The following is a 27,046-nucleotide window of genomic DNA, read 5'->3' as shown; positions in this document are numbered from 1 at the left end:
TGTAAAACGCTTTTCTGTAGCATACAACCTTAGGCGGAGCAATATCGCCCACCCATTGGCTGCTCCGCCAGAAAAGCACAGCCTATGCGAGGCCAGTGACGCTGTCCAATGAGGGCGCTTCGCGCCCTTCTGCGTCATCTCCCGCCGAAACAGGCGTGGCCTAGGCCTATAAATACGAGCATAGCTGTCCAGTGGGTACGCACGGCCTGAGACGCAGTACTCGTTCCCTCTTCTAGAGAGAACCGAGGTTACGTTAGTAACCGAGTACGTTCTCTTACGTGGAGTTCTCTCGTACTGCGTCGAAGACGCTACGGGAACCCCTGTAACTCGCCGTGCGTGCTCTTGGATCGACACAGACACCTGAGGGCGCGCGCGCCCTGGCATACAAGCGCCTACACCAAGAATGTATAGGGAGAGCGGCTAAAACTAGCATCATCCCTTTAAAGTAGTGCCTCTAAGGGCATAATAACATGTATATGAAATATATATGTATATGAGGGGTAATTGCATGCTCATGGGACACATTGTCAGTGAGTGATGCTTAAAACATTGAAGTGACCTGGGCCGCAGCGCGGGGCAGGAACACTAAACATAGTCTTCTAGACCGAGAGCAGTTTAGCCTGCAACGCAGGAACCTCTAGGTTATAGAACCGTATAAATGTAGACGGGGAGGCCCAGCCTGCCGCCATACAGATATCTTGTAACGAGATTCCGCTATACCAGGCCCATGAAGAGGCCATGCCTCTCGTAGAATGTGCTCTGATGCCCAGGGGGCATTCCAAACCTCTAGATGCGTAGGCTAGCGCAATGGCATCCACTACCCATCGAGATAGACTCTGTTTCGTCGCAGCTCGCCCTTTAGAGCGCCCACTGAACGAAACAAAGAGCTGCTCCGACTGTCGAAAAACAGCGGAGCGGGACACATAAGCTCTTAATGCCCTGGCCGGGCAAAGGGAGCTATTTCCGTCCTACGAGGCCGGCAGGGCCGACAGGGAGATGACCTGAGCCCTGAACGGTGTGTTGAGGGACTTAGGTACGTACCCATGCTTCGGTTTCAACACGACTACAGAGTCGTTGGGCCCGAACTCCATACAAGAGGCTCTAACTGAGAGCGCTTGCAAATCCCCCACACGCTTCAGTGAAGCGAGAGCCAAAAGAAACACGGTCTTGAAAGACAGGTGTTTCATGTCAACTGAGTGAATAGGCTCGAAAGGGGCCCCTTTCATAGCGTTCAATACCGTAGAAAGGTCCCAAACGGGGACTGAAGGAGGCCTTGGAGGATTTAACCTCCTAGCTCCTCTAAGGAAACGGACCACCAGGTCGTTCCTGCCCAGTGAATGGCCAAGCGTTGGATTAACGAACGCTGAAATGGCAGCCACATAGACTTTGAGCGTGGATGGGGTTCTTCCCTTATCCAATAGTTCTTGCAGGAAGGAGAGAATCTCCGTTTCCCCGCACTGAAGTGGTGACAGACCTTGACCTGAACACCAACCAGAGAACACCGACCATTTGGAAGCGTAGAGCCGTCTAGTAGACGGGGCCCTAGCCTGTTCGATCGTGTCTAACACTCCCTTTGGGAGGTTAGCGGGTACCCGTTTATGGCCCACACATGTAGGGACCAGAGCTCCGGGCGAGGATGCAAAATCGAGCCCTTGGCCTGCGAGAGGAGGTCTCTCCTCACTGGAATCGGCCATGGGGCAGTACTCTTCAGTCGCATAAAAACTGGGAACCAGGGTTGATTCATCCAGTATGGAGCGACAAGTAGCACTGAGCATCTGCTTTCCCTGATCCGCTCCAGCACTTGGGGTAGGAGTGAGACAGGAGGAAAAGCATAGAGCGGACGGCGGGGCCAAACACTGGCCAGCACGTTCGTGCTCTTCGAAAAGAATTCCGGGCAGTGAGCGTTTTCCTGGTTTGCAAACAGGTCTATTTCCGCTCTGCCGAACGTTTCCCACAGCAGACGCACTGTCTGTGTGTGTAGGGACCACTCTCCTGTAGGAACGTTGTTCCGTGAGAGTCTGTCTGGGCCTACGTTCAGGTGGCCTGGCACATGCATTGCTCTCAGCGAGCGCAGGTTGTGCTGGGCCCATACCAGTATGCGTTCCGCCAACCTGAATAGGTTCCGGGATCTCACGCCACCCTGGTGGTTTATGTAGGCTACTACCGACGTGTTGTCCGAACGGACCAGGACGTGGTGCCCTTTTATCCGAGGACAAAAACGCCTCAGCGCAAAATCCACCGCCATCATTTCCAGGCAGTTTATGTGCGGTAGTTCGGCTCGTTCTGCCCACTGGCCAAAGAACGGTCTGCCGTCGAGCAGCGCTCCCCAGCCTGAGGTGGACGCGTCCGTGGACACCACCTTCAGGCTCGAGGAAGTCCCCAGGCTTACACCTGACCGGTACCAGTCTGACGCTCTCCATGGTGTCAGGGCTGAAATGCATTCCTGATTGACCTTGAGGCGATAGCGACCATGAAACCATGCTCGGCGCGGCACGCGCGCTTTCAGTCAGAACTGTAGTGGGCGCATGCGCAGCAGGCCCAACTGCAGTACTGTTGAGGCTGAGGCCATGAGGCCTAGCATTTTCTGAAATCTCTTTCACTATATGGCCGCTGCGGAAGGATTTCGCCATTTGCAGGGTGTTTCGCCTGCGCCGTGATGACAGCCGTGCTGTCATAGACAACGAGTTCAGTTCCAGTCCCAAAAGGAGATCCTTTGACTGGGAATCAGTGAACTTTTTCTCCCCATTGACTCTCAGACCTAAGTGCTCGAGGTGATCGAGTATTAGGGTTCTGTGGCGAATGAGTTCTGAAGGCGATTGAGCTAGAATCAGCCAATCGTCCAAATAATTCAGAATTCGAATGCCTCGGAGTCTCAGGGGTGCCAGCGCCGCGTCCATGCACACTGTAAATGTACGAGGTGCTAGAGACAGGCCTAATGGCAGGACTGTGTACTGATATGCCCGGCCCTCGAAGGCGAATCTCAAAAATCGCCTGTGACGTGACGCAATTTGTATGTGAAAATACGCGTCTTTCAGATCTATTGCCATAAACCAGTCTCCTCGGCGAATCTGTGCGAGGATTTTTCTGGTATTCTAGCATTCTGAACTTTCGCTTTGTTAGCGCTTTGTTCAGATGCCTCAGATCTAAAATGGGTCTGAGACCCCGTCTTTCTTCGGTACCAGGAAATATCTGCTGTACAAACCCCCTTCGCTCTGAGCTTGAGATAAAGGCTCTATGGCCCCTTTGCTCAATAGCTTCGCTATTTCGGCTCGAAGTAGATGTGCTACTTCTGTTTTTACCGTGGTTTCGACTCTCTCCGTGTGACGGGGAGGGCGTCGATAAAACTGTAGCGAATAGCCTCTTTTTATAGTCTCTAGCACCCATTCTGAGACCCCAGGAAGTCTTTCCCATGCATCTGCACGCGTGACTAGGGGTTGAATGTAATCTGGGCCCTGGTCGTGAAATGGCGGCGACACGAGAGCAACCGTGTGCTGTAACATGGACGCCGTGGCGTCTGAGGCTGGGGGCATGCTTAACACAGTGTGCATCCCGCGCGCGCGCTCGACTCTCTGAGTTGAGAGAGAGCGCGCGGGGCGAGCCCCGTAGGGCTCGTTATATTTGTGAATAAATGTGGGCGCGTGGTAGCGGGCACATTTATAACACCTGGAATACTGTGTTTGTGAACTGACTGACCGTTCGTTGGTTTCGTTTTTACAGAAACCGCGGAACGTGCAGTGTGTAGTGGTTGTGGGCACTGGACAGTGGGCACGCTCACTACATGTAAAGCACAATCGACATGAGTCGATTTTATGTGTGCAGACGGGTTGAAAAACCGGGCTCTGGTCGCGAAATGGCGGCAACACGAGAGCAGTCGTGTGCTGTAACATGGGCGCCATTGCAGCGTATGATGCGGGGGCGCGCTTAATCGAGCGGGCAGCCCGCGCGCGCTCAGCTCTCTCAGCTGAGAGAGAGAGAGCGCGCGGTGCGAGCCCCATACGGCTCGGCATGTTTGAGAATAAATGTGGGTGCGTGAACGCGGGTACATTTATAGCACTGGGGAGTACTGTCTATTAGAACTGACTGACCGTGCATCGGTTTTGTTTCATAGAAACCGTGTGACATGTAGCTTGTAGTGATTGTGGGCACTTGAAAACGGGCACGCTCACTACATATAATGCACAATCGAAATGAGTCGATTTTATGTGTGCAAGCCCTGTATTGTGTGGGGCTGTGCTTGTGTGTACGAATGGGCACTGGGTCGTGGGCATACAGTTACACACATTACATCATCGGCCGTGGCCGGGACACCGTGTAGCACAGAGAGTACTGTCTATCAGAACCGACTGACCGTGCATTCGTTTCGTTTTACAGAAACCATGGGACATGCAGTGTGTAGTGATTGTGGGCACTGAAAAGCGGGCACGTTCACTAACTTACATGAGATGCACAACCGACATGAGTCGATTTTATGTGTGCAAGCCCTGTATTGTGTAGGGCTGTGCTTGTGTGTACGAATGGGCACTGGGTCGTGGGCATTACGGATACACACATCACACCATCGGCCGTGGCCGGGACACCAGAAAATAAATTTTCAGATTTACCTGGGGCGTCGTGAAAACGGCGTCTGTGTGCAGGCAAACGGGCATTGATGCCGATTTGGTGACTGCAAAATACACTGGCACGGTCGCGTATGTTGGGACTGTGCGAGCGAGACATTTTAGTGAAATCCGGCCGCGGCGGGATTTTAACACTGTAGCTTTCCTCGAAGCAGAAGTGCGCATCCTGGCTGAAAACGGGGCTTTCCGGGACTCCGCGATTTCTTCGTGAATTCAGGAAGAAAAAGGCGCGGGTCGTGAGGACGGTAACGTACGTTCCTCTGCAGAAAAGCAGCCATCCAGCCGGTAAGCGCATCGATGCTGGTCTTTCTCCGTCGACGCTCACGAGCGGCAGGGGAGGGGAGATCCTCGGAGCTCGCCCATCCCTCGCTACCCGAAGCGAGGAGAGAACAGCAGTCGTCCTCCACAGACGCGGCTTCACCTTCCTCGTCCATAACGGACGCGGCGGCACACAGCGGCCCTTGTCCGTCGGTCAGAGAGTCCAGCGAAGCGGGCGGAGAAGCTGGCGGCAGCAGCGGCGAGCACCTCGTGGTGGAGGGAGGTTCCGGGCTCCGCTGAGCACGACGCTTTACACGGGCGGAATGCACTACAGCGGGCGGAAAGATGCAGCTTCAGTAAAGAACGCCAGGCGAGTCCGCAGAGTCACCGTAGGCATCAAATCACAGTGATGGCAGCCGCCATCGACGAGAGCTGAAGCTGCGTGATCATCACCAAGGCAGGAAACACAAGAACGTGGTCCCCGTCGCTGAGCGGGGCTCTACACGAGCCACAGGAGGTGCGAGGCATCTTGAAAAAGACGCTCGGCTCTTTTAGTGGTGGAAAAACTGTGTGACGCGACGGCGAACACACACACAAAACACACACACATAATGTAAAGGATATTCCACGCCGGAGAAGCGCAGCAGGGAACGGCGGCTGAAGGCGGCGAAGACGGCGGCTTCAGGTAAAGGGCTCGTCCTGCTGAGGTGCTTGTTCCAAACGGCTGTGGCGGCTCGAATCCAATCCAACGATGCGTGTAGCTTCGTGAATTTTAGAAAATCGGAGTGGAGGACAGCTATGCTCGTATTTATAGGCCTAGGCCACGCCTGTTTCGGCGGGAGATGACGCAGAAGGGCGCGAAGCGCCCTCATTGGACAGCGTCACTGGCCTCGCATAGGCTGTGCTTTTCTGGCGGAGCAGCCAACGGGTGGTCGATATTGCTCCGCCTAAGGTTGTATGCTACAGAAAAGCGTTTTACAATATTTACAAAATTAAGGATTAATTTTTAGGCTTCAATCTCGAAAAAGAAATATCTTTCCCATAGCGTCTTCGACGCAGTACGAGAGAACTCTACGTAAGAGAACTGGGGTTTGAGACTTCTTCACCAGCATACCTCTAGCGCAAAATTTGCACATTGCTTGTGTGATGTCCACTGGCTTGCCTTCATGGTTTAAAACAGAAATATTTCCAATATTGCAAAGTGACATTTTTCCTTAACAATTGCTTGCAAAATTATGGACAATGATTCACATTTCACATGCATCATATCCCGTGATAATCAATCCAAGTAAATTTTTGAATAAATGAGTAAATAAACAAGTAGACTTCCGAAAAAGCCTTACAGACACTTAACCAAAAAATATAAATTAAATGGTTATGGTTGGATAATGGATTTGTTTGATGTAATGCAATTCAGGACCAGCCATGTAATATGCTTAAATTATGCAATATCTTACCATATTGTTTAAATCCTCAGAATCAGATGAGTCACTCTCACTTAAAGACGCCTGGTCTGAAACGTCTTCGTCACTATCATCAGATGGTGAGATCAAAGCTGTAAAACATTCCAAAAAGGGAGAACAAGGTGAAAATACAGAACAATAGAGGATTTTTGGTTTACATTTAACAAAATATTTTTGGTTTGCATGCAGGTGGGTACTCAAACAACCTCTAGTAAACATTAAATACTAGGAATGTCAATTTTCACAAATTCCCATGATCAATCGTCATTTAAATGAACGATTAATCGATTAATCGTTAGCCTCAATACTGCAATATGCGTCTGCTGCAGCGGCATGGCCAACAGCGTGACAGGGTCTGCAAATCTGGCTCAAAACGCTATGCTCCTCACCAAATTAATGAGAATGGTTTTTAATCTAAATAAAGGGGTAGTAGTATTGTAAAATGTTTTGATGCGATTGATCATTTAATTCAATTAATTATTTAATAATCAAATATAGTGACTATTACTAATACAACGTGTCACCAGCGCCGCCTCAGATGCGTGCGGTGCAGAATGTGTGACTGTTGTGGACGTGCTCTCCCTGGAACAACGCACAGAAGACAGGAACTAAACCCAATGCATTCACAACGATTTAATACAATAGTGTTCTCATGTTATGTAATATGTCAGTCCCAAATTCTTCATCGTTATTATTAGTTGTGCATTTCTATTAGTTGAGCCCTAGCCTGTTCGATCGTGTCTAACACTCCCTTTGGGAGGTTAGCGGGTACCCGTTTATGGCCCATACGTGTAGGGACCAGAGCTCCGGGCGAGGATGCAAAATCGAGCCCTTGGCCTGCGAGAGGAGGTCTCTCCTCACTGGAATCGGCCACGGGGCAGTACTCTTCAGTCGCATCAAAACTGGGAACCAGGGTTGATTTATCCAGTATGGAGCGACTAGTAGCACCGAGCATCCGCTTTCCTCGATACGCTCCAGCACTTGAGGCAGGAGTGAGACAGGAGGAAAGGCATAGAGCGGACAGCGGGGCCAGACACTGGCCAGCGCGTTCGTGCTCTTCGAAAAGAATTCTGGGCAGTGAGCGTTTTCCTGGTTTGCAAACAGGTCTATTTCCGCTCTGCCGAACGTTTTCCACAGCAGACGCACTGTCTGCGTGTGTAGGGACCACTCTCCTGTAGGAATGTTGTTCCGTGAGAGTCTGTCTGGGCCTACATTTAAGTGGCCTGGCACATGCATTGCTCTCAGCGAGCGCAGGTTGTGCTGGGCCCATACCAGTATGCGTTCCGCTAACCTGAATAGGTTTCGGGATCTCACGCCACCCTGGCGGTTTATGTAGGCTACTACCGACATGTTGTCCGAACGGACCAGGACGTGGTGCCCTTTTATCCGGGGACAAAAACGCCTCAGCGCAAAGTCCACCGCCATCATTTCCAGGCAGTTTATGTGCGGTAGTTTGGCTCGTTCTGCCCACTGGCCAAAGAACGGTCTGCCGTCGAGCAGTGCTCCCCAGCCTGAGGTGGACGCGTCCGTGGACACCACCTTCAGGCTCGAGGAAGTCCCCAGGCTTACACCTGACCGGTACCAGTCTGACGCTCTCCATGGTGTCAGGGCTGAAATGCATTCCTGAGTGACCTTGAGGCGATAGCGACCGTGCAACCATGCTCGGCGCGGAACGCGCGCTTTCAACCAGAACTGCAGTGGGCGCATGCGCAGCAGGCCCAACTGCAGTACCGATGAGGCTGATGCCATGAGGCCTAGCATTTTCTGAAATCTCTTGAGCGGCACTATATGGCCGCTGCGGAAGGATTTCGCCATTTGCAGGGTGTTTTGCCTGCGCTGTGATGACAGCTGTGCTGTCATAGATAGCGAGTTCAGATCCAGTCCTAAAAAGGAGATCCTTTGACTGGGAAACAGTGAACTTTTCTCCCACTTGACTCTCAGACCTAAGCACTCGAGGTGATCGAGTATTAGTGTCTTGTGGTGAGCGAGTTCTGAAGGCGATTGAGCCAGAATCAGCCAATCGTCCAAATAGTTCAGAATTCGAACGCCTCGGAGTCTCAGGGGTGCCAGCGCCGCGTCCATGCACACTGTAAATGTACGAGGAGCTAGAGACAGGCCGAATGGCAGGACTGTGTACTGATATGCCCGGCCCTCGAAGGCGAATCTCAAAAATCGCCTGCGACGTGACGCAATTTGTATGTGAAAATACGCGTCTTTCAGACCTATCGTCATAAACCAGTCTCCTCGGCGAATCTGTGCGAGGATTTTTCTGGTCGTGAGCATTATGAACTTTCGCTTTGTTAGCGCTTTGTTCAGACGCCTTAGATCTAAAATGGGTCTGAGACCCCCGTCTTTCTTCGGTACCAGGAAATATCTGCTGTACAGACCCCCTTCGCTCTGAGCTTGAGATAAAGGCTCTATGGCCCCTTTGCTCAATAGCTTCGCTATTTCGGCTCGAAGTAGATGTGCAACTTCTGTTTTTACCGTGGTTTCGACTTTCTCCGTGAAACGGGGAGGGCGTCGATGAAACTGTAGCGAATAGCCTCTTTTTATAGTCTCTAGCACCCATTCTGAGACCCCGGGAAGTCTTTCCCATGCATCTGCACGTGTGACTAGGGGTTGAATGTAATCTGGGCCCTGGTCGCGAAATGGCGGCGACACGAGAGCAACCGTGTGCTGTAACATGGACGCCGTGGCGTCTGAGGCGGGGGGCATGTTTAACACAGTATGCATCCCGCGCGCGCTCGGCTCTCTGAGTTGAGAGAGAGCGCGCGGGGCGAGCCCCGTAGGGCTCGTTATATTTGTGAATAAACGTGGGCGCTTGGTGGCGGGCACATTTATAACACCGGGGACACTGTGTTTGTGAACTGACTGACCGTTCGTTGGTTTCGTTTTTACAGAAACCGCAGAACGTGCAGCGTGTAGTGGTTGTGGGCACTGGACAGTGGGCACGCTCACTACATGTAAAGCACAATCGGCATGAGCCGATTTTATGTGTGCAAACCCTGTGTTGAACGGGGCTGTGCTTGTGTGAATGAATGGGCACTGGGTGGGCATTGCAGTTACACACATTACACCATCGGCCTTGGCCGGAACACCAGAAATTAAACTCTTTTTTAGATTTATCTGGGTCGCCGTGAAAACGGCGTTTGTGTGCAGGCAAACGGGCTTTACGGCCGGTTTGTTGGCTGCTAAATACACTGGTACAAACACGGAACTTAGGGCTGTACAAGCGAGAATCTTGGGTGGAAGTCCGGCCGCAGCGGGACCCGAACACCGTCTTTTTCCTAGCAGGGCTAGGATGGCGCCGAGGCCTCGGGCTTGAGTGTGATCTTGGGCCGAGGACCACGCGGTGGCGGACGGCGTCCGGCGGAGCGAGACCGTGGTCTCTCTCGGGCCTGTTGCTGCTGGGCCGGTGCGGCGGGCGCGGGGCGCTGCTGAGTTCGGGCAGGTGGCTGTTTAGGGCGGCCTGTTGCGGAACTGGAGCGCTTTGGCAGGAAATGTCTCATGGCCTGCGAAGTCTTCTGTACCTCGGCGAATCGGTCCGCGAAGTCCTTCACGGAAGATCCGAAGAGGCCAGTCGCTGAAACGGGAGCGTCGAGGAACGCCGAGCGCTCCGACTCCGCCATTTCAGAGAGAGTCAGCCACAAATGTCTCTCGGAAACAGTAGCTGAGGCCATAATCCTGCCGATGGCGTGTGCGGCGGACTTTGTAGCACGAAGAGCTAGGTCTGTGGCGCTACGTAAGTCCGGAACACTGATCGCGCCCGGGCCTTCCTCGTCTAGCTTGCGGAGGAGGTTGGCCTGGTGGATCTGAAGCACCGCCATGGTGTGCAGTGCCGATGCAGCTTGTCCGGCGGCGGAGTACACGCGGCCGTTCAAAGCCGATGACGTGCGGCAAGCTTTGGATGGTAGGACTCCCTTAGCCCGCCGTCCAGCAGAGGGTGGGCAAAGGTGAGTCGCTACAGCCTCCTCGACCGGAGGGAGAGCATGGTAGCCTCTGTCTCGAGCACCGTCCAGTACGGAGAATGCTGGCGAGGCAGAAGTACGCACTCTGGCTGAAAATGGCGCCTTCCACGATTTCGCTACTTCTTCATGAAGCTCAGGAAGAAATGGGGCGTGTCTGGAGGGCGGCGCAGCGCGGTCTCCAGAAAGGAAGCAGCCATCCAGACGGTTGAAAGCAGGTTGTTCGGGCGTCAACCACTCGAGGCCGAGGCTCGACACGGCCTGTGTGAGCAGACGCATCAGTTCTGTCTCAATGCTGATATTCCCTCCTCTGCGTTCCGGAACAGCGGGGGAGGGGAGGTCCACGGAGCTCGCCCATCCCTCGCTCCCCGAAGCGAGAAGCGAGCAGCAGTCGTCATCCCCCTCAGATACAGCTTGCTGGTCGTCCTCCATAACGGACAAAGCGGCGGGCTGCGGCTGTTGTCCGTCGGTGAGCGACTCAAACGAAGTGTTGAGAGGAGCTAGCGGCGGTGGCGGCGGCGAGCTCCTCGTGGAGGGAGGTTCCGGGACCCGCTGAGCGCGGCGCTTCTTACGGCGCGGCGCTACAGGGGGTGGGTGAGCAGCTTCGGCGAATGATGCAAGGCGAGTCCGCAGAGTCGCGATGGGCATCATGTCGCAGTGATGGCAGCCGCAATCACCGAGAGCGATAGCTGCATGTTCCTCGCCCAAGCAGGAAACACACAGCTCGTGGTGGTCCCCGTCGATGAGGGCGGCTCGGCAGGAGCCACAGGAAACACGAGACATCTTAAAAAAGACACTCGTTGCTCTTTCTGTGAGAAAAAATGTGTGACGCGGTAGGCGAACACACACACAGAACACACACAAAGCGAAAAGGATATTCCACGCCGGAGAAGCGCAGCAGGGAACGGCGGCTGAAGGCGGCGGCTTCAGAGAAGGGCTCGTCCTGCTGAAGTGCTTGTTCCAAACGGCTGTGGCGGCTCGAATCCAATCCAACGATGCGTGCAGCTTCGTGAATTTAAGAAAATCAGTGTGTTAGACAGCTATGCTCGTATTTATAGGCCAAGGCCACGCCTGTTTCGGCGGGAGATGACGCAGAAGGGCGCGAAGCACCCTCATTGGTCAGCGTCTCTGGCCTCGCATAGGCTGTGCTTTTCTGGCGGAGCAGCCAATGGGTGAGCGATATTGCTCCGCCTAGGGTTGTATGCTACAGAAAAGCGTTTTACAATATTTACAAAATTAAGGATTAATTTTTAGGCTTCAATCTCGACAAAGAAATATCTTTCCCGTAGCGTTCTTTCGACGCAGTACGAGAGAACTCTACGTAAGAGAACCCAGACATTTCCGGCAAATTTAGATTTGCTCTGCAAGTGGGTCTGGCAAAGACCCCATTGAAACCCATTTCCAATCCGTCGAAATCGCGGCACCAATCAAAAACGTTGGGGCAGGCTTTACACGATGACGACAGAGCAGAGACGGTGACGCAGATGTTGTACATTACAAAGATGGATGCCGCCGTGGAACATCACAACATCACTCGTTCGAATCAGCTATCGCGTCTGTTTCAAGCGATTTAAAATGGTCATTTTCGTTAACACAAACAGAGAATTGCTGAGAGCTTCGAGATGTTTCTCCGTCGCTCTGCATACGTCATGTCATTCATCGCTCTGATTGGTTTTAGATCTATCCGACGTCTGTTGGTGATGCCCCTGTGGAAATGAATTGTCTATGGAGCTTTGCCAGACCCTAACTCAGTTACAACTGAGAGTGGTCTGGGTTTTCCCAGGCTACAATTCCAGCGTTATGGACGTGATATTTGCAGTAAAAAACTTGAAATATAAATTCTCAGAAAATGGATTTAATACCAATATATTGAAACGTCTGTTTATATATCCACTCCCTTAATAAAGGAGTCCATAAATTAGAAAAATATCAGTCTCTACACATGCGTTTTATATTTAATATGAGATAGCCTAAATAGACACTGCGCAAACCAAAAGTAATAGCCTACTACCTAACGGATGAAGAAGGGTTGGCTCTCCACAGAACATAAAATATCCATTTTATTTTATTTTTCGTGCTCGCACGTAAAAAACAATGTTACGGACGTGACAGTTCTCCGTTACGGACATGACCGGTCTGAAAGCAGCACTAAAAGACTTAGTGCTTTTTCACAGAGACCTCAAACAGAAAGCACAAAGCATTTCTTTTAAAGTGTATTTCGTTTTGTATTAATCTTAATTTTAATCAATGTTTCATCGACCAATTGCCTGGATTTAATAAATAAGAAGTAAATATAGCAGACAATAGATAACCACGACACGGAGCGCGTCTCATAAATGAACCAAAACTCAGCGTATAAGGTAGCTTACTTGCCTCACAGACCTGAAAAATATATCTATATTGAAATGTCTACTTTTAAACAGAACAATTCGAAACGAAAACAGACTGCTCTCTGCTTATGTAATCCGTATGAAATGTGCATTTCTCTCTGGCACGTTCACTACTTACAGTAAAGATCGCGAGTCAGCATCGACAACTTCATCTTTGCATCTGACACTGACAGAAAACACTTGTTTATTAATAAACAATTAAAATGTCTTCTTGCTATATGTTTGCTTGATATACAGCTTTTAGGTGCTTTATTGTCAGCGCCACCCTTACATGTTACATAAACGCATCACCATCGCATCACCCCGTCACTATTTTGAGTTTGTGTCAGCTAAAGATGGCAATAAAAAGGTTCGTTGTACAATCTGGTGGCAACAAAGTTCTATCTAGCTACAAAAAAAAACTACAACAAATTTGAAGAAACATTTGGAGTCAGGTCAATAAAGACTGTCTTTATTTTATATTTTTGAAAAACAAGTATTTATGTTAAGTGAATTAAAGAAAGACTGTCATTATTTTATTTTTTTAAAAACTTATTTTTTTCAGGAAATAGTTTTTAAGTTCAGCTTAAAATGTCAGGAGATAAATTGTTGACGTTACTGTTAAAAATGCACTTCCAATAAAGTGAGTGTTGGGAAAACCGGTTGTCATTTTTATGTTGAGGCGGCGGGGGTGTTGTCGGCAGCTGCTGAATGTAACTAATAAAGTAACTTGTAATCTAACTTAGTTACTTTTAAAATCAAGTAATCTGTAGAGTAACTAAGTTACTTTTTAAAGGAGTAATCAGTAATCAGATTACTTTTTCAAAGTAACTGTGGCAACACTGAACGCAACACGGCAACTAAACTCAAATAATGCACAATGTTTTATTACAATATTGTTCTCTTTATAATGTTATGTAATATGACAGTCCACCCAATAGTCATTATTAGTCGTGCAGTGCCGTTTGAGCTGCGCGCGCTGAAGCTGATCACGCTTTACTACAGTGTTAATGCAAGGGATGCATCCAATATAAGATAAATCAGATATAGATAGGTATACACAAAATAAACAATATTACCACTTACATTTGCACAAAACAAAAGGCTGCGAATGAACACGCAAACTTATAGTCATAATGAAGGTGTAAAATGGTTCCAAACAAAACGCGCTCGCTTTGTTTCGCGGTTGAGCAGCGCTCACGCGAATGAACCTGCTTAATCGATTATCGAGAAGTTGTATCGATTAAATGTGTCATCAACAATTAATCGATCGTCGATTAATCGTTGACATCACTATTAAATACTCACAAGCATCATCACTCTTCTCCTTTTCCTCTTCAGTCAGGGTCTTCAAGATTGGGTTAACACCTGGCAGACGACAACGTCGCTTCTTCCATCCCTTTTTCCTCCTGTGCAGAAAAATAAATACATAAAAAAAATACAATATACCGGTACTGATTTTGCTGCATCAAATTGACCTGGAGCTGTCATAATATCAGTACGCTTACATGGACAACAACAATATTCCGATTAGGGCTGGCCGATAAAACGATAACGATAATTATCGCGATATAATTTTTCTCGATAAAACGATATCAAGAGTTCGATAAATGTTCGATAATGTTTATGCGCCAAAAGCGGAACGAAACTCATTTGAACCACGCGCCACACGGACCATTCATCTGCTCGGCTCAAAGTCCAAACGGCAGCGCGAGCCGCGAGCTCACTAGAGCAGATGCGTTGCGTTTACTCTGATCGGTCTCGGTCACGAGATACAGTGAGAAGCGCTTGAATTCAGCGAAGAACACAAATGTCTCAGTGATTTAAACTAGTTTAAAGGCAGATGAAACGGCGCTGACGAACAGGAGAAACACTGTGCGCAACGATACAGTCAGAAGGCTTTTCCGTCTACAAATTCCCATTATTTACCATAGATTTCCTGTAACGTTAGCCTACTAATATTAACTGCACCATGAAATGTGGGATATACATATTGAATTGTATTATATTATTAATGTAGACAATGTATTAAAGGACTAATGGAATATAATTACAGTATTTAATCATGCATTTAGGCTACTGGTTTACATACAAATACCATAGAAACCATAAAGTAACATTTTGCCATGATAGTGAGGTGCTATAGGCTATGCCCGGTTTTATGTGTGGTTATCATGATCTAATAAATGCATGATGCTGGATGACCAATTGTTAATTTTAATAAAACTCAAACAGTCATATTACATTTTACCAAATAAAAATTAGCACATGCAGAAACTAAGAAATAATTTTTTTCTATTAAGATATTTTGTTAAGGAAAAATGACAAATGTTTAAATGTTCTACCTCAGATTTGTGAATGTTCATCTGTTTGGCAAGTGTTTGTCATGATATGTTCTGACAATAAAGAGTAGGTTTCTACAACTTTTACTTAGGAGAAAATCTGCCTTTAAACTTGAAAGAAATAAAGATTTGACATTTATCGTGATAATTATCAATATCGACTGATATAAAAAAAAAATATTGTGATAATTTTTTTTTGGCCATATCGCCCAGCCCTAATTCCGATATTAAGCCGATTGACAATACTCTGATTAAGAAACTACCATGTAAACACTGATTTCTGATTACCTTAATCCAGCTTAAGTCATACTTGAAGTAAACACAAATCAAATTAAGACATGTGGAGTATTCCTATTAGTCGCATTATCAAAGTGCATTATAGACATGTACACACCTTAATCACACTATTAACGTTGTGTGGAAGTTTTCGCCGCATTTTGTGACAGCACACATACACACACAGTAGTGTTCAACCGTTTGACGGCAGAAAAGCATGGCTTCAAACAAGAAGGCAGATTTTTGGTCCGAGCGGGAAACGATGGTAATGTTAAGAATTCTGAAAGAAATGTATGAAAGTACAAAAGAATGAAAGTACAGAGGAGGCCTGTTGCTGGAGAATTTGTATCCGCCGTTGTCTATTTGCACGTATAGCAAGACAAATAATTAGATGCACTTGAAGCTTTCGTAAAATTTAAATTGAAACATCCAAAACTGTATATGGAACCATTAATGAAGACAAACTGTATGTTGATACACAAAATTCTGGAGGAAACGTCGGACGGCGTACCATGGGGACGTAATGACGTATGCCATTAATCGATCTATGTTCTATAACATGTAAAAAGGGAACATGAAAGGAATATTCTAAAAGCAACTCATGTAAACACCTTAATCAGAATATTGTCTTATTCAGAATAAGGTCAATAATTATATTACTGCTGTCCATGTAAACATAACAAATATGATGAACTAGAACAGGCATCCTCAAATAACGGTCTGATCTTTCCATTTCCGTTCTGTGCACGTTGATTCTCTCTCCCGCTAAAGCACCACATAAAGAGCTTCAGATGACACAGTTATTTTGACAGTAGCAGAAACACAGTGAGCAGAAAAATAGATTTATACTTTCACTAAAACACTGCAGAAAACAAAAATGCTGCAAATACAATTACTTTCATCTGTCATTTATATTTATTTTCATCTGTATACACACACTGAGACCATTCAAATATGCTTCTTGACAAGACTTTTTTCTTAAATCTACATTTATCATTATTAATCAGCAAGTTAAGAGCATTTCATAATAAACTAGGTAATAATTGGGCAAAGTATTTGTAGATGGCAAGGAAAGACAATTAAACCTTTAAATTTCTAATAACCTTTGTTTTCGGCTCATTATGAGGGCATTTTGATTATTATGCACATTGTTTTTTATCTATTTATCTATTATTGTTTTTTAATACTTAAACGCAAAATATAAAAACAGTCCAGACTTCTTAAGAGGAAAACCCTAAACCTTCATACAGTGTCTTTTCTTTCACATGGCCTTCTGCCTTACATATATCTCTGAATTAAAAAGAAAAAAGCCTGGTCTTACCTTTTAATATTCATATATAATAAGGCTCAACTGAAGTTTTTTTTTTAATAGATTCTCAAACACCACTGCTTTGGACCCAATATCCTCATCTTTGAGGACTATTTTGATTGTTTAGGATTATTTTTCTTTTACAAAGTACTACTGTTGCCCAAATGGAAATGTATAACTATTCCAAAAAAGTATTGTCCGTCTGGACAATACTCTGCTGGGAAGGAAATATAGAGACAGGACTTCTTGGAACTTTAATTGAATTCCTGTGAACTAGAAGTTAAATGTCATATTGTGTATTTAAAGGGTTAGTTCATCCAAAAAAATGTAAAAATCTGTAATTAATTACGCACCCTCATGTCGTTCCAATCCAAACCCATAAGACCTTCGTTCATCTTCAAAAGACAAATTAAGATATTTTTGAATGAAATCCGAGAGCTCTCTCATCGCTTCATACCACTGAGTCACATGAACTATTTTAATGGTGTCTTTGCTATACCTTTCTGGGCCCTGAAAGTGGTAATTAAATTGGTGTCTATGGAGGGGTCAAAGAGCTCTCGGATTTCATCAAAAATATCTTAATTCATGTTCCGAAGATGAACAAAGGTTTTACGGGTTTGGAACAACATGAGGGTGAGTAATTAATTAAAGAAATTTTATTTTTGGGTGAAAACACCAAAAATGCTCAATTAATAAGGATTACTTTTGAGATGTTTTTATGTACATTATAGCTTAACTTTAATTTTTTGGATGGGTGGACTTTCAATGGAAGGACAATAATTATGAGGAAAATAATAATAATAATAATAATAAATACAAAAAGTGTATGTTTCAAGGTGAACAAACGTCTAATGGGTTTAGAAAAAGGTGTAAATGGGGGTGAGTGAAATTGTATCGATTAATTTTTTTGTATGAACTAACGTTAACCCTTTAAAGCTAGTAGATTTCTAAAACCAGCAACAATTTAATGTTCATTGTATGTCATGATGTCTTTAGATACCCATTGTACCATCAATGGTAGTATCCCATATTTGATTATGCTATTATGCTATTATTAATCATAAATAAATTCAATCAATTATAGTTGAATTAAGTTAACAGACAAAAAATTGTACATAACTGAACAATGCGAACAAGCAGCGGCTCATTGAAACTCACATGCGAGCCAAAGCTTTGCGTGCCAGTTTACGTTGTAATTTGCGATTATTGTCAGAATCTCTGAGCACATGATCCTCTGCAGCCCAGCGATCCCAACTGCAAAACAGCAAAACAACAAATGCTTCAGTATACGGATTCGCCGCATTGACAACATTGAAAGTGGCTAACATTAGCAATTTCATTTTATGTAACAATAACGTTAACTTACTTCTGCGATATCAATATTTGCACCGCTAAAATGTCAAATACTTACAATAATATTAAAACCATAAAAAAACACTGTCCCGCTAAAATTAGCAAACGTTATACACAAATGTTACAAGCCAAAAATGCGACCTCTTCTTACCTTCTGTTCCAACCACTAAAATGAATCAGATACTTTGGGACCCTTTTTCCCTTGTCATCTTTTACTGTTGCAATGTCAACAACCTGAAATGCAAACGCAAAAACAAATTCAAATGTAATAATCCCACACGATATAGAATGTGTAATGGGATATACATATACATATATATATTACATTTTCTGGCTACTGAGGATTCATCCTGTGCCCTTCCCCCAGTTTGCCACCGCAGCAGCCTGTGCGGCGCATAATGCTGACGTCACAACTGTTGCTAAGTTGACTGAGTTTAATTGTGTGCACGCAATTTTGTTTCAGTTGATATTAGGTTTTACTAGTGTAACGCGGACACTTTAAATGTAGTTCATTTTATTGAAATGTTTTGCTTGATCGGGCATGATAAAGAGAATGGTGAGGCCTCGCATAGGGCGGATGCAGCGCTAGCTGCTAACGTGCTATAACTTTTCCTGTTTCTTAACCACGCAACGCCATGGACTTTTAATAATATAAATCCGTTTAACGCACACTATGCTCGATTTATATATATATATATATATATATATATATAAATATATATATATATATATATATATATATATATATATATATATATATATATATACACACACACACACGCGTGCGTTATTAAAGTTGATTATATGGCTGATACTGTAATAGCAATCCGATCCAGTTTTACGACTGTGCTGAAAAATGTATTTGGGGAATATACATGCGTGAAGGCAACCTGTATTGCCTGCAACACACCAAAACAAGCTGTTAAAAGGCAAATGTGTAGCAACATGATCTTATTTACCTTTGCATCGTAGAGCACCTTGGCCTTGGATGGGTCAGGTTCAAAACAGAGAACTTTTTCTCCTTTATGGAATTTAAATTTCATTCCCCAAGAGTTCATTTGTTCATCGTGGCGAACAAGAGAAGACTCTGAAGCCCCGCTCCTTAACCCGTTGCATAACTCGTTGAGGAAGATAGAGAGAGCTGTGCGCAAAAAAAAAAAAAAAAAAAAAAAAACTCAAATGACGTTTAATTATGTTCGCGCTCGGATGGGAAGTCCCTATTTAAAAGTTCAGAAATATGTAATTATAACTGTGGGGCCGGTTGCATAAACATAGACATTATGTTAAGACACTGTCCAAGTTCTAGTATGTATGAATAGCAGTTAGTCAGGGGCAGTCAGTCTTACTTTTCGGTATCAAATTAGACCAATCTACGTTTGTATATAGCCTAACTGATTTAAAAAAAAAAAAAAAGTTTATTATTTATTTAATTTTTATGTCTACTTGTGGTGTTTTGGGGCATAATAAAGTAGCTGGGCAATTTAATATTTTTCTCTGTATTTTAATTCCAGACAAATATTTAAAGAATTTAACATTGCTACGTCATGAAAAGCAAAACAAATTCATATATGCCAATGCTTTATCTGCTGCGATTCTAAGGGCCCCTCACACTTTTGGGGCCCCCAGAGATCGATTTTATTAATGGAATGGGTGCGATTGGGGGGCCCAAGCTCATTTTCTTTCATAGAGTCTATAGCGGCGCCCCTGATAGTGCGTCATTTGGGACACAGGTATACTTTTCTTGTGCCTGGCTGTTCTTGTGCTCAGTGCTCTGTAGTGCCGGCCAGAGGTCAACAGTTCGAAGAGAAAGGGTGTGTGGGGTCCAAAGTAATTTCCTTAGCCCTTTTTCTCACTCTGGTATAAAAACCTTGGAGGTTGGGCAGGACGATAAATCACGTTTGAAATTTGTGCTGGCTACTGTATACAGGCCACCAGGGTACCACAGACTTTATCAAAGAATTTGCAGACTTTATCAGTGTTAGTACTGGCTGCAGATAAAGCCCTAATTGTTGGAGATTTTAATATACATGTAGATAACGAAAAAGATGCATTGGGATTGGCATTTAAAGACATTGTAAACTCAATTGGAGTTAGACAACACGTGTCAGGACCTACATATTGTCGTAATCATACTTTAGATCTAATATTATCACATGTTAGACACCAGCCACCATAGTCACATGTTTGCCGGGAGCCAGAGCGCCTGACATCAAAGCAAATTTGAAAGTGCTGGCTAATGCTAAACGTAAATTCTCTTAGATTATTATTCACGTCGGCACTAATGATGTTCGACTCCGCCAGTCGGAGATCACCAAAATTAATATTAAAGAGGTGTGTGAACTTGCAAGTACGATGTCAAGCACTGTAATTTGCTCTGGCCCCCTTCCTGTTCGCCGGAGTGATGAGATAGTTAGTAGATTGTGTTCACTCAATGGCTGGCTGTCTGGGTGGTGTCCATGAAATAATATAGAATTCATAGACAATTGGAAAAGTTTTTGGGGCAAACCTGACCTGTTGAAAAGAGATGGTATTCATCCCTCCTGGGATGGTGCTGCTCTTCTCTCTAGTAATTTGGCTCATAGTCTTAGAGATAAAACATGACAATCTGGGCCTCAGGTCAGGAAGCAGACAGACTGGCTTAACCGACCGTCTGCTAGCGGCCTCACGTCACCAAGGTCAGATAAATCCCATCACATAGAGCCTCTTTCACCTAGATATCATCATATAGAGACTGTGTCTGTTCCCCGAACTTGGAAATCCAAAATACGTTCAAACCCATCTAAGGTTAAAAATTTAATTGATCTTCAACAAATAAAAAACAGATATAATACAAATGAGCAAATAATAAAGCTTGGGTTGCTGAATATTCGATCTCTTACTTCAAAAGCACTAATAGTTAATGATATGATTACAGATTATAACCTAGATGTGCTGTGTTTAACAGAAACCTGGCTAAAACCAAACGATTACTTTGCTTTAAATGAGTCAACCCCACAAGATTACGGTTATAAACATGAACCTCGTCTGAAACGCAAAGGAGGAGGTGTTGCTGTAATTTATAGTAATATTTTCAAAACCACTAAGAAATTCTTTTGAAGTGTTGGTGCTTAATGTAAAAATATATAGTGTAAACGATAAATCACGTTTGAAAATTCTGCTGGCTACTGTATACAGGCCACCAGGGCACCATACAGACTTTATCAAAGAATTTGCGGACTTTCTATCAGAATTAGTATTGGCTGCAGATAAAGTACTAATTGTTGGTGACTTTAATATACACATAGATAATGAAAAAGATGCATTGGGATTGGCATTTAAAGACATTATAAACTCAATTGGAGTTAGACAACACGTGTCAGGACCGACTCATTGTCGTAATCATACTCTAGATCTAATACTATCACATGGAATAGATGTTGATGCCGTTGAAATACTGCAGCAGAGCGATGACATCTCAGATCACTATCTAGTCTCGTGTAAATTACATTTAGCCAAGGCTGCAAAGCCGACTCCGTGTTATAAATATGTTAGACCGATCACTTCTGCCACTAAAGATTGCTTTATCAATAATCTTCCTAATCAGTTTCATCATCTCAGCATCCCGGATAGCTTAGAAGACCTTGATATTGCAACAGAAACTTTTAACTCTCTCTTTTCCAGCACTTTAGACACTGTTGCTCCGCTGCGCTTAAAGAAGATTAAAGAACATAGTCCAACGCCGTGGCACAACGAGCACACTCAGGCCCTTAAGAGAGCAGCCAGAAAAATGGAGCGCAACTGGAAGAAAACAAAACTAGAGGTGTTTCGGATTTCATGGAAGGAGAGCTCGATTGCTTACAGAGAGGCTTTAAAAGCTGCTAGATCTGCTTATTTTTCAACCCTATTAGAAGAAAATAAACATAATCCTAGGTATTTATTTGAAACAATGGCTAAACTAACGAAAAAGAAAGCTTCAAGCCCAGAAGTTTCCAAACAACACAGCAGTAATGACTTTATGAACTTCTTCACTTATAAGATCGATAATATCAGGGACAAAATTATAACTATGCAACCGTCTAATACAGTATCGCATCAGGAAGTGCATTGTAGTCTCCCTGAGGGAAAATTTGATTCATTCATTGCTATAGGAGAGGAAGAATTTTGCAAACTCGTCAAATCATCTAAATCGACAACGTGCATGTTAGACCCTATACCAACTAAGCTGCTGAAAGAGATGCTTCCAGATGTCATAGATCCTCTTCTTAATATCATTAATTAATCTTTGTCTCTAGGATACGTACCAAAAACCTTTAAGCTAGCTATGATTAAACCGCTTGTTAAAAAACAGCAACTTGATCCTACAAAACTAGTCAATTACAGGCCGATCTCTAATCTGCCATTTCTGTCAAAGATATTAGAAAAAACAGTATCCTCACAACTGTGTTCCTTTCTTGAAAGTAATGATATCTGCGAGGATTTTCAGTCCGGATTTAGACCGTACCATATTACCGAGACAGCTCTCGTTAGAGTCACAAATGATTTGCACTAGCATGGTTTAAATCATACTTATCTGACTGTTATCAATTTGTAGCAGTAAATGAAGAGATGTCTTATCAATCACAAGTTCAGTATGGCGTACCACAAGGCTCAGTACTAGGACCGCTGCTGTTCACTCTGTATATGCTACCATTAGGAGATATCATTAGGAAACATGGAATTAGCTTTCACTGTTCTGCCGACGACTCAGCTGTATATTTCTTCAAAACCTAACGAAACCTACCAATTCACAAAATTAACGGAATGCATAGCTGATATAAAAAATTGGATGACTAGTAATTTCCTACTACTAAATTCAGAAAAAACAGAGATTCTAATTATTGGACAAAAAACTTCCACACGTAATAACCTAGAGTACTGTCTAACACTTGATGGCTGCTCTGTTAAGTCTTCGTCGTCGGTTAGGAACCTGGGTGTGCTCTTTGATACCAATCTTTCATTTGAAAGTCATGTGTCTAGTATCTGTAAAACCGCTTTCTTCCATCTTTAAAAAAAATATATCTAAATTACGTCATATGCTCTCAATGAATAATGCAGAACAATTAGTTCATGCGTTTATGACCTCAAGGCTAGATTATTGTAATGCTCTACTGGGTGGTTGCCCTGCACGCTTAATAAACAAACTACAGCTAGTTCAAAACGAGCAGCTCGAGTTCTTACTAGAACCAGGAAGTATGACCATATTAGCCCTGTTCTGTCAACACTGCATTGGCTGCCTATTAAACATTGTATAAATTTTAAAATATTGCTGATCACTTACAAAGCACTAAATGTTTAGCTCCGCAGTACTTGAGCGAGCTCTTAACGCATTATAGTCCTTCACGTCTACTGCGATCTCAAAATTCCGGCCAGTTAATAATACCTAGAATATCAAAATCGACTGCTGGCAGTAGATCCTTTTCCTACTTAGCACCAAAACTTTGGAACAGTCTTCCTACCATTGTCCGGGAAGTAGACACACTCTGTCAGTTCAAATCTAGACTAAAAACACATCTCTTCGGCCTAGCATACACATAACACATTATAGACTTTTATAATTGGGCTGCATAGTTTAGAACAGCCGGGACCGGGAACACTTCCCGTAAATCCTGATGTACTTGGTACATCATAAGAAGGATGGCGTCTACGCTAATATTAGTCTCTCTGTCTATCCCGAGGTTTACCGCTGTCCACCGGAACCAGGCCGTATCCAGATCTGATGAAGGACCAGCGCCAGGACACGACGACGCCGCTGACCTGAAGTGTCAACCAGTCTCTCCTCCTCTCCACTCCGACTTCAACCAACCGGAACTGGACAAATACTCTGATTCATTCTGAACTTCATACACTGTTCACTCATTGGCCAGAGGAGAACTGGCCCCCGACTGAGCCTGGGTTCTCCCAAGGTTTTTTTCTCCATTCTGTCACCTGATGGAGTTTTGGTTCCTTGCCGCTGTTGCCTTACCTTCTGGCTTGCTTAGTTGGGTACATTTAATATTCAACAATATTATAGATCTGCCTTAAAGATGGACGATGATGAAATTGTTTTTTGTATTATTTTCATGTTATCACTGTGAAGCTGCTTTGATGTAAAAAGCGCTATATAAATAAAGGTGACTTGACTTGACTTGACATGGAATAAATGTTGATGCCGTTGAAATACTGCAGCAGAGCGATGACATCTCAGATCATTATCTAGTCTTGTGTAAACTTAGCAAAAGCTGAGTCCGTGTTACAAATATGTTTGACCTATCACTTCTGCCACTAAAGATTGCTTTATTAATAATTTTCCTGATCAGTTTCATCATCTCAGCATCCCAGATAGCATAGAACAGTGTTTCCCAAACCTGCTCCTGAAGGACCCCCAACACTGCACGTTTTCTTTGTCTCCCTAATCAAACACACCTGATTCAACTCATCAGCTCATTATCACATGGGTTAATGAGCTGGGCCCGTATTCTTAAAGATTCTAAGGCCACATCCACACGAAGCCAGAGCTTTCCCTATCCAATGTTTTTTTTTGCCTCGTTCTAAAAAAGAATTCCGTAAACATGGCGTCGTCTCAAGAAATATCCGCGTACACACGAAACCGACTCAAAACGATGTAGTGTACATTCCAGACCAGTATGTGGTGCTGTAATTCTGCCATAGAGATACAATAAAAACGGAGAAGAAGACTTTGAGCATGCGCATAAACCTTGCGCGCTGTATTCAATAATATTAGGCACAGTAGCTTCTTCTTTTCTTTTTAACCAAGAACTTTATTAAACAATATGAACAACCATAAATGGCCTGGTACAAAATAGGGATGAGTCATGATATTCGATTTGTTAGTGGACTCATAAAGCTTGCCACAAAGAACCGGCAAAAGTAACAAATGTGTCAAATATAGCAAGGAGACATTTTAATTGTTTAAAAGTAAACAGTTCACACGCAATGCTAGTTCTTTTTCATAGGTTCACTCAACGCTGCGGATAACGCAGTGGGATATTCTCTGAATGTGCCGATTGTCTGAAGCCCTATAGAATCACGCCAATTCATTGGCTGATGGCGTCCGCGCAATATGGCTCCGCCCCGACGCTCTTACGTCGCATCATTACATATTCGCGCGCGCGCCATCTGCTCCTCAGATTTTTCTACCTTCAGAACGAAGCGGTCACGTTTGCCCTTCGCTCGTGATTTTTCTGAAAGCTACAAACAACTATAACTAAGGATTATTCTTGGCGCTTCTGCGACTGTTCAAGCGGAACTCTGTTTCTCCTTACGGTGAAGTTGCCATGGAATACAGACGCTGTACTCCGCCATGTGCTCGTTACATCGCTAACGACGACCCACACAGTAAGTGCGTTAAATGTTTGGGTTTTTCACATGCGCGTGAGGCAGTTATAGGATCGTTTAAATGCAAATTCTGTGAAAATTTGTTGCTTAAAACCCTCAAATCATGGCTCGCGGTCTTTGAGAGAGAGTCATTCGTCTCCCCCTGTCGCGCTCCCGAGGCCTCTCGAGGATCCACGGCTTGGGGTTCGGATGTAGAGCTTAAGGATGTGGGGTTCGGGCAGACGAGCCCCGCTCTTTCTCTCCCTCCCTCCCCTCGGCACGCGCGAGGCATGCCAGTCGAATTTTCACACGATTATTTGCGCCCCACCCCGGGAGCACGCGACGCGGTTTCTTTCGGGCTGGAGGATATACTTTTTACCGAGGCTTCCGACTCCGAGGATTTTGGGCCTACTCTCACCGACTAGATTATCCCGCCGAGCGGCCAGGAAGCGCGGCCTACTGCGGCCTACGCGGAGCTCGTTGACGTGCTTTCGCGGGCTACGGAGAAGCTCACTATTGATTGGCCCGACGAGCCCCATGAGTCTCAGTCTTCGAAACTCAACGAGAGGCTTCTCAGTGGCCCTAATTCTAGGCCTCAACGGAGGAAACTGCCATTTTTCAGTGATCTGCATCATGAAATCTCCAGATCCTGGACGCAGCCTTTCTCTTCGCGCCTCACTAATGCGGCAGCTGCTGATTTCACCAACCTAGTAGGTTCTGTGGAACAGGGCTATTCCGCCATTCCGGCGATTGAGGAGACTTTAGCCGACCATCTTGCTCCGTCGTCTGCGCCGTCCTGGAAGTCGTGCCCCCTCCTCCCTTCTAAAGCATGTAGGACTACTTCCTCTCTCATTGGGAAATCCTACATGGCGGTTGGGCAGGCAGGCATGACCCTTCACACTATGGCCATTCTCCAGGCCTACCAGGCGGACGTCCTGAAAGAAATTGACGATGGCGACGGCGTGACCCCTGAAGCGGTCAAGGAGCTTCGTAAGGCTACGGATTTAGCCTTAAGAGCCACCAAGCATACCACACGCGCTATAGGTCGCTCTATGGCTGGTTCCGTTGCGGTGGAGCACCACTTGTGACTTAATCTCACGGAAATCCGTGACAAAGAGAAGGTTTTCCTCTTGGACGCCATCTCTCAAACGGGGTTGTTTGGTGAGGCGGTCAACACAGTGGTTGAGAAATTCCGCTCCTCCAAATCCCAATCGGCCGCGTTCAGACAGTTCATGCCCAGGAGGGCTAGAATTCCAGAATGGGAGTGCTTACCAGGGGTATCGTCTTGGGTTCTTCGCACAATTCGGTTCGGCTACACTCTTCAGTTTTGCCGCAATCCCCCCTGTTTCAACGGGGTTTTTCCAACTGTAGTAGACAGCGCCACTCAGGCTTCTGTACTTCAGCAGGAAATCTCTTCCCTCCTTCTCAAAGGAGCAATAGAGGAGATCCCTCCAGGGGAAACCGAGAGGGGCTTTTAAAGCCGTTATTTCCTGGTCCCGAAGAAGGGCTGCGGGTTGCGTCCCATACTGGGACAAGAATACTACCCTGCCTTTCAACTCCAATGTGTTCACCACTACACACAAGCACGTCCCCCCCGGTGTCCATATCTGTCACAGAGCCCACTCACATAAAGCGGGCACGTACCGCTCGAGTGTTAAATGTAGGACTTGTGCCCACGTCCCAGTGCCCACACCTACAAAATGCCCGCTCTGCTACACAGTTATCTCAGGGGGCGAAACCATTAAAGCTCACCGGCCGTGTTT

General features: G+C 45.3%; 2 protein-coding genes across 10 annotated transcripts in view; one reads left to right on the top strand and one right to left on the bottom strand.

Moving 5' to 3' along the window:
- Window positions 1-19,094, bottom strand: part of LOC307000411 (MSL complex subunit 3-like) — a 240,426-nt gene extending 221,332 nt beyond the window's left edge. For 3 of the 9 annotated variants that reach the window (XM_079615982.1, XM_079615984.1, XM_079615986.1), the window contains exons 1-5: window positions 18,911-19,087; window positions 18,103-18,185; window positions 17,757-17,852; window positions 13,980-14,080; window positions 6,332-6,429 (exon numbers count right to left, since the gene is read on the bottom strand). In XM_079615982.1, the coding sequence (XP_079472108.1) occupies window positions 6,332-6,429; window positions 13,980-14,080; window positions 17,757-17,852; window positions 18,103-18,185; window positions 18,911-19,009 (477 nt within the window). In that variant the 5' untranslated portion in view covers window positions 19,010-19,087. Of the gene's footprint in view, window positions 1-6,331; window positions 6,430-13,979; window positions 14,081-17,756; window positions 17,853-18,102; window positions 18,186-18,276; window positions 18,543-18,910 lie in introns of those variants that run through there. The other 6 variants (XM_079615983.1, XM_079615985.1, XM_079615987.1 and 3 more) reach the window with 6 other exon arrangements.
- LOC307000414 (uncharacterized protein) overlaps window positions 1-27,046 on the top strand; it is a 108,718-nt gene that overhangs the window by 71,451 nt on the left and 10,221 nt on the right. The gene's annotated exons all lie outside the window — the stretch shown is intronic.

This window comes from Phoxinus phoxinus (assembly GCF_949152265.1).
Source record: "Phoxinus phoxinus genome assembly, chromosome: 6".
In the NCBI taxonomy this organism is placed as follows: domain Eukaryota; kingdom Metazoa; phylum Chordata; class Actinopteri; order Cypriniformes; family Leuciscidae; genus Phoxinus; species Phoxinus phoxinus.
The sequence above is the reverse complement of the archived record's forward strand: the minus strand, read 5'-3'. Positions and strand labels throughout refer to the sequence as shown.